The sequence below is a fragment of the Nannospalax galili genome, unplaced genomic scaffold (assembly GCF_000622305.1).
Source record: "Nannospalax galili isolate Female #2095 unplaced genomic scaffold, S.galili_v1.0 scaffold305, whole genome shotgun sequence".
NCBI lineage: Eukaryota > Metazoa > Chordata > Mammalia > Rodentia > Spalacidae > Nannospalax > Nannospalax galili.
In genome coordinates, this window is record NW_008356258.1 from 6,393,479 (window position 1) to 6,401,988 (window position 8,510).

Sequence of the window (8,510 nt, forward strand, 5' to 3'; positions counted from 1 at the left end):
TCTGACATTAAAATAAAAACAACATACCCTGCAAAATGCTTCCCATAGTCACTGTCCATGTGCCACTGGCCTAGCAAGTGAGTGTCGGGTTATTGCAGTTAGTCCAAAAGGCAGGTGAGAACACAGAACGCTTCAAGTACGATACTGTGGTACTGGGGAACCCAGAGCTTCATGCAGGCTAGGAAGTTCTCTCTCACCCACCTACTAAGTCCCCAGACTTACTATCCACAAAGATCTCACATTACAAACACCAAGGTCCAAATACTGCATGAAAAAAAATCAGCCTATGAATTCAGAGGATAAGGCTAAAGTCAGAACCACATTCACTTTTTCATGAACAGATCACTCAAATATCCATCCACTCATTTAGACTCTTAGGGAGTTCTTTGTGCCAGACACTCTTAGGATCACTAGCTTTGATTTTTGCTCTTCAACCTGAAGAACCTTAAAACTATTAACTTTAGTATATTTTATACCCAAATTCCATTTCCACATTTCCAGAACTATTGTCAAATTCTCAGGAACAAAAATGAGTCTATAAATTTTAAATGCTTTGTTTTGTGAACAAATGTATATGATTACCTACTTAATGATTTTCAGTTTTGACATACTCCATGTAACAACACAGCAGGATTTAGCCATCCTGTGGTTAAACACAGTATTTTCTTACTCATTTTTATTCACCTTTAAGCAGCTACCTCTCTCCACCCCCTTCTTCTGACTTGGAACTCATGCCTGCCTTCTGGTAGTAGTATCCTAGGCTGCCCTCAAACTCACAGAAATCATCTTGTCTCACCGTGAAGAGCACCAGGATTTCAGGTTTGCACTACCACATCAGGCTTTACGATAGCTTTAAACAGATGTATTTAATAGGTGAACTATTTCTTAGTATCTATCATAAAGTGGTAATTATACATCCAATTTTCTAAACAATTTTTGCTACTACACTCATACATCCTCTCTCTTCTCTTTCCTTTCCTTTTATTTTATTTTGTGCTGGAGGTCAAATTTAGACCCCTTTGCATATATATGCTAGGCAGACACTTTACCATTGAACTAAATCCTTAGTCCTGATATTTTCTTAATAACTGAGTTCCACGTGCTACTCCTCTTTCTGCTTCCCCTCAGTATACTGGAAGGAAGGAGCATGCTAGAAGCTAATTCAGCATTATTTTGGTCAATGCTTGCATTTTCACAGGATTTGCTTGTTTCTGTGAGTGGATTCTCCAAACCACATTGTAAGCCAGGAAAAGCAGGTTTTACTCACCTCCTCGTGAGCTAGTGAGTCTTAACCAATTTGCTGAAGCCACACACAACTAACGTGCTAAGATTTTCTCTGCCCAGTGTCTTGGACACCACTCTTGTGTTCTCTATATCTATATTCTCATCTTGTCAAAGATAATAAAATTAGCAGAAGAAAGGGTGATTGCATAATACAAGTCTGAAATAAAGTTTTATTTGATGTTATCAGTGATATCTAATACGCTAAATACAAAAGGCTCACCAGCACTCTACTTGGTATAAAGGAGAAATTTACAAAATTTAGTATCAACTAGTACTTCCTTGACAGAGCAGAAAGACTAGAAGACTCCAAACTCATCCTTGCATATGCAAGATCCTGTGCATCTCCCAAAGGATGCCCAAACTGCTGGTTCTTGGCTGTACTCATACTTGCTCTTCAGGGCCTAGAGTTCAGAACAGTGGGGGAGTCACCCAGATCACACCAGGAATTTACCTTTAGAAAACTGGATTTTGGTGTATTCCCCCATGCCATATACCAATGGAGGATTCTGTTTTCTTGAGGAGAGTCTGGAAGCTTCATTAAAAATAAAATAACAAAACTTTCTTCAAATATACAAACACCAGAAAAATGTCCCTGCAAAATATTACTATGGGAATGCTTATGTGTTTTGTGGAACTGGAACTTGGGCCCAGTCGTGTGCATGCTGCCCAAGTGCTGACTGCCAAGCTATATCCCCATCTTGAGGATGACTATTTCGATCTTGGGAGCAGGTAGAGATTAGAAAAGATTCACTGCGGCTCTAGCCCCATAAACAAAACTGAAGATGTTGGGCCAGGTGTTTCTGAACTACCGTCAAGGATGACAGAGCTTCTCTGGGCTTTCTCTCACGCCCCAGCACAGACTCCACAGTGAATGTACGACAGGACATCAGAGTTACAGTTCCATTAACTTATGGTTCAGAAACTGAATAGTTAAATATATCAACTACCATATAAAGGACTTTGTGACGGATTATTTTAAAATAAATATTCAAGAAATGCAGTTTTAGCAACTTATCGGATTACCTGGAGATGTGCTTCTTTTGATGGGAAGATTTCTGGGTTTAGGTTTCATTTGAATTTTCTCTTTCTCAGCTTCTTGATCATCATTCTGAGACTGGGAGAAGGGATTTCGAACTGTATCTGTACAGCTGTCAGGCCACACTTCCTCACTGCTCTTGATGGCAAATTCTGACTCATCTTTGGTTATGCCATTGTTTGTTTTCGTGGTTTTCAAAAAAGATAGTCTTGGAGAATTCTTTCCCTCATCATCAGATATGTGAAAATCATTAACTTTTTTCTTTGCTGAATTTTCATCTGTTGAGATATCAGAAAATTCACCTAAAGAAACTAAAATGGAAAAGAAAAAGTCTTTTCAATAGTATATTTTAAACTTTTTTAAGGTTCTACTAACTTTTTTAAAAAGCAAGACTACCTTAGGGACTAGAAAGGAACAGAAAAAATTTCACAACCATACATCAGTACAAATTTATTCTTTGCGTTTGAAAATACCTAATCTAGGAAATTCTTATTGACATTTATGAAATAAAATCAGTTTCATTAACTTATTCAAACATTTATCAAGTGCTTACAGCAATGTGCTTACTCAGGAAGGACCTCCAAAGTCTCTTCAACAGAGCATTCCCCCCAAAATACTACCTGCTACTAATGGAAGTTTAATAAGAATACCAAGTAACCATGAAGAAGAATTCACTTCTATTCAGAAAATTTTTTAGACAGAACATTTATTCAGTACATATTACAAAACAGAATACTTAATTTCAAGTATAGAACTCTATATGCCTGCATTTGAAACCTAAAGTATAATGTTTTTATCTACATAAAAGAAGCCAAGTTAAATCGCATGTAGATATATGCAATGTAAAGGGTCTGTTTTTCAAAACAATCCACTACCACAGACCACAAAGCTGGCATACAGAAAGCATCACTCAGTGCTACAACATTTAGCCCCATGGGCTCTGGTTGCTATGTGGCCATAGAGTTCTTAAAGTTGACCTTCAGGAGGAACCTGTTTTCCTAATGTAGCTTATGCCTAAGCCTTCAATTTATTGCAAGCCTGGTAATTATTTATATTTTCAAGTACACATTCAGGAAAAACTAAGGATACTTTAAAACTTTTTAAAAATGAAGACTTTCAAATTTATTACACATACAGAATTATAAAACTAGTGTATTCACATGTATTATTAGTATTTTTTCTTTTCGAAGCAGGGTCTCCCTGTAGCCCCAGATGTCCTGGAACTCACTATATAGACCAGGCTGGCCTTGAACTCACAGAGATCTGCCTGCTTCGGCCTCCCAAGTGCTGGGACTACAGGCGTGCGCCACCACACCCGACTATTATTTTAACATACAAAGTTAGGGAATAAACACTACAAAGCAAAAAACAGGAAAGTAGTTAACTTTTCCATTTTCTCACATACCGATCTCATCACTGTCAAAGTCATCCGAGTACTCAGAACTCCTCTGCCTAGCTGACCGGGCTGTAATTGCTCTGATCAGCTCATCCTAAAATGAGATCAATAAATCAATTTTCATTCAAGCAGGGATGTCTCAAACTTAGAATTAATTTTTTAAACAAATAACAGTCGATTATTTTGCTTTTAAATGTAAGTTTCATTCATGTAACATTCACTCCAAGCCTATTTTGTGCTTTTCACTCAAGTCATCAGGCTTATAACAAAACATGGAAATTGGTGTCCTCTACTATGGGGTCTGCAATTAAACAGGAAGTGCTAATATTAGATAAATTGTAATTTTAGTTAAAGTGAATTAAATGAGAGGGGCCTCCATATAGATAGGATTTATTAAAAACTGACATTTTGGGGCTGGAGAGATGGCTCAGTGTTAAGAGCACTTGCTGCTCTTCCAGTAGACCTAAGTTTGGGTTCTTGTACCTATGTCATACAGTTCAAAACTGCCTGTAACTTCAGCTTCTGGTCTCTAAGGGCAACACACATGTGCACATATATGCAAATACACACATGCACGTAAAAATAAAACGTTTAAAAAGGAAATTGAGATTTTGTTAGAAACTTGAATGTGTTGGGGGTGTAGGGCTTTGGGTTCCAGCATGATAAGCACACAGTCTACCACTGAATCACAGCCTCAGCTCTATACTGGTACTTTTAAAACAGATTGTGGAAATGTATATAATTAATATTGCAAATTTAGAAGATGAGCTCAAAATTGTTGTGATCCAACAGTTAAAAAGTATTGCAGTAGAAAAATGAAGTTTTTACAGGGAAATAATCCAGCCATACTTTCAAGTTAAGGGTCCTGGCAGCTACAAGAGAATTTTAACAAAGGAGTCCAAACAAGACAGATCATCTGTTACACCACGGAAGAAATAACATTTTCTCCTGATTTACTTAGAACCATTCTGAGAACCAGGGTGTAAAACATTACAAAATCCTTTAAAATGGAAATGCTTTGAAATATTTTACCTGAAATGAAGTTCTTTTTGTAACTTTTGGACTCTTTGTATATGCCAAAGTTGTGCTGAAAACTTCATCAGACATAGTGTATCCTTTTTCTCTATTTTTAAACAATAGTTAACAAATAATTGGAATAATTTATTCAACCATTGGCAGTGGCTGAAATAAACAAAAAGATAATTGTTTTTACATTCTTACTCCAATTAGTGCCTCCATTTCTCCCCAGAAAACATGTAAGCGATGCCCCTCATGAACTCCTTATCATCTAAAAATGTAAAGAGTTCTTGTAAAGCCATACTAAAACCACATAAAATTATCTCAACAAATTTGTTTTCAGGAAAATACAAACGGAGGTAACCATTTTGCAATTATCTTAAGGATGAATAAACGACTGCAATAATGCCAAATATTGCCAGACACAGAGTACCCTATTTCTCATCTCTCCACTATCCATAAAGTATAGCATTCCTATAAAACCACCACGACTTACTTAAAACGCTACAAAGACACCTGTCAGGGTAAAACTTACAGAACCTTTCCCTGCACAAGAAAACAGTTTGCATTTAACTGCATTCAATGACAAGGTTTATTCACAAATAGCAGCGACATTTTCTCAAGCCACTTTGCGCTTTTACAAAATAATTCCAACAAGACACAAGGACGCCTCTGCACCAGGCTGCATGAGAGTCACAGTTGGCCGCTCCCGCGCCGCTGGAAGCCCACACTGGTCCCGGCCACCGCCCCGCACCCGGCCAGGTGGCTTCCGCGTCCCCGCGCCGCGCCCAGGCCCAGCACGCGGCAGGTCCGCGTGCACCCCGCGCGGTCACCCGGTTTCGTCCGCAGCCCTCACGGCCCGCGCCATCTGCATCCACCCGGCCCCTCTGCACCCGGAATCCCGCAACCTGAGGACCCAGCCCTGGCTTCCCGCACCGACCTCTCCCAAGCCCGGGCCTGGAGGACTCTGAAACCCCGCACTGGAGTAAGCAGTGGGCGGGGCAAAAGATGGAGGTGGAAGTAGGTTGCTAGGCAACAGCGTCCCTGAGAGGAAGTGACTTCCCACCGCCTAGTCTCTCGGGTACCCAACACCACCCTCCGGACTGCGTCGCCAGGGCAACCGTCACGGCCTAGGAAGTGACATCACCCTTTCAGGTGTTGGAAGAGGGGTGTGGTATCTGTGCCTGTGAGCTAAGGCTGTTGCCTAGGAGACGACCCACCCACTCCCGCCAGGCCCCAGAACCTAGCCTGCTCTTGCTCTCCCTGTCTTTGTCTGCAGGCATTGCGTGACGCAAAGCACACGGCTCCTGCGGCCAGTTTAGGAATCGGAATCTGTGAATTGGACCAGAGTGTCAGTATAAGGGACAGAATAACGCGGTAGTGACGTGTGCAGTCCCAGAATCGAGCTGCATGGTTGATTCTTGGCGCCCTTTCTCTTCACTTCTGGGAGGACATGAACCTCACAAGCTCCAGGCGTCAGTTTCTTCTGAAAAATAAATAAATAAATAAATAAATAAATAAATAAATAAATAAATAATAAAATAGTAAAATACTTGCATGCATGCATATATACAATGGCCGCCTTAAGGGGTTGCTGTAAATTCCGAATGTGATAAAGCAATGGAATACTTAAATTGCATCCATCAAGTTTAGATATGCACACTTACTTAACTAATTAAATTAGTTAAATAAATTAATTCACAGGCGACCTGGGCAGAAGTATCCCCAGTGCACAAGCTAAGACCTTATTTCACATCTTACTTTGATGTAGTTTCCTCATTGTATATTTAATGGATAATCTGGTTAGAATAATTTAGCAAATATTCCATTAAGCTGGAGGACAATGTACTGCTGAAGGAACCAAACAAGGTCGTATTCATTTAATTAGCATCGATAATACTTAATACACAAAATACAAAATTTTTCAAGAACATGGATTTCAATTACTTTTAATTTGAAAAGAAACGACAAAATGAATTCATTGGCTACTACTTACACTTGAATTTTGTATTGTTTCCATGTCTATGCCATATTTTACTAATTCAAAAGTTATTCCTAAACAAGTCACATTGAAATATAGATTTAATAAGTCAGATGTAGAAACTTTAAACGCATGTAAAAAGATATATGAACTTGGGTAAGAAAATGTTTTTTAATATTTTCTTTATAATTTTTATTATATTTTATATGTATGAGTGTATTACCTGCATGTTTGCAAGTGTACCTATGCTGTGAAATGCCCACAGAAGTCAAAAGGGAAGTTAAAAGAGGGTGTGGGAGCCATCTCAACTGGAATTATAGAGGAGGGTTGTTAGCAGCCATGTTGGTGCTGGGAACTGAATCCAGATCCTCTGCAAGAGAAATCAGTGCTCTAAATTATTGAGTCATCTCTCCAGCCCCAGGAAAAGGTTTTATAAAAAAATATTTTCAAGGATTTTAAAAAATTCAGTCTATGTCTTTCAATTTGTTCTTGTTTGGAGCACTCAAGTTGCTTAATTTTGATGTTTCTAACCATTTTTTTCTAACCATTTTTAAGTGAATCTCTGCATAAGAAAATATTTTCCATTCTCACTAGTTACTGCTAACTTTCCTATTAATTAACAAATATAATTCCATTAAGATATCTGTGTGCACTCTAAGTGGGTGTCTCAATTTTCCTTATGTGGAAGAGCTAAATTTTAGATTATGTTGAAATAATTATATTCATGCAAAAATATCTTTGCTATTCACTTTTTATCCTTTTGTCTAATATGATTTTCTTTTAAGCATGGGTTATGAAACTAAAATTGCAAAATTATCAATGAGGGGGCTGGAGAGCGATGTCTCACTATACTTCCAAACAACCTTAGCTTCATTCCCAGCACTCACATCAGGCATCTCACAGCCATCTAAAACTCTAGCTCCATGGATCTAGCACCCTCTTCTGACCTTGGGGGCACACACACACAATGGCATATAGTCACACAGACACACACATGCACATAAGTAATTATAAATCTCTACAAACCAGCTTAAAGCCCAAAAATTATCAATGAAGAGAGCTCTTGAATAAAGATCCTGTTCTTCCACAGAATACGTTTTATTTTCAACACATGTAATGAATAGATGGCATAGCTATTCTACAAAAAAGCTATAGGAAACAAAAACAATTCACCTGAAATGATTTCTCCACAGGACCTAATGCATGAGATCTTTCCATTATTCTCTTATTTTTAAGCTACACAATCTTAAGTGCTATACTAATATTTTCAAGCAGCTTCAGTATATGTTAATAGCAGGTTAGTAGGTGTTACATAAAATGTGGTACCATTTTTTTACTTATGTACATGTGGTTATACGTACAGAATTTTTAAACGAGCTCATGAATAACTTAAGTAGCATGCCAAACTGAAAAAAATAATTTTAAAACATTCCAAAAGCTCACAAATAACTCACTTTTGAGCTTAAACATGGGACTGGAGAGATGGCTCAGCTGTTAAGGTTAATAGTGAACAGGGTTAGGTTCCCATCACCCACATACCAGATAACAACTGTTCATAACTCTAGTTACAGGGAATCCAAAGGCTTTTCTGGCCTCTGTGGGCAGCACATGCATGGGTGCACTTGCATACATGCAGGCAAAACATTCATACTCATAAAAATAAAAAATAAATTTAAAAAAACCTTAAAGCACTGCAATGCACAAAATCTAGCTTTAAATTTTTCCCTAAATTTTATATGACTTCTTTCATGTGCCCTCTTGTCTAAACCTTGCTGTCACTCACCTATTCACTCCTT

The 8,510-nt window shown here is 38.3% G+C and overlaps 1 protein-coding gene across 2 annotated transcripts in view; it reads right to left on the reverse strand.

Annotated features, from left to right (window-relative positions):
- Positions 1-5,765, reverse strand: part of Map9 (microtubule associated protein 9) — a 39,947-nt gene extending 34,182 nt beyond the window's left edge. For both annotated transcript variants that reach the window (XM_008854295.3, XM_008854294.3), the window contains exons 1-4: positions 5,674-5,765; positions 4,749-4,898; positions 3,726-3,810; positions 2,308-2,631 (exon numbers count right to left, since the gene is read on the reverse strand). In XM_008854295.3, coding sequence (XP_008852517.1) covers positions 2,308-2,631; positions 3,726-3,810; positions 4,749-4,823 — 484 coding nt within the window. In that variant the 5' untranslated portion in view covers positions 4,824-4,898; positions 5,674-5,765. The remainder of the gene's footprint in view (positions 1-2,307; positions 2,632-3,725; positions 3,811-4,748; positions 4,899-5,673) is intronic.
- Positions 5,766-8,510: the final 2,745 nt, after the last annotated feature.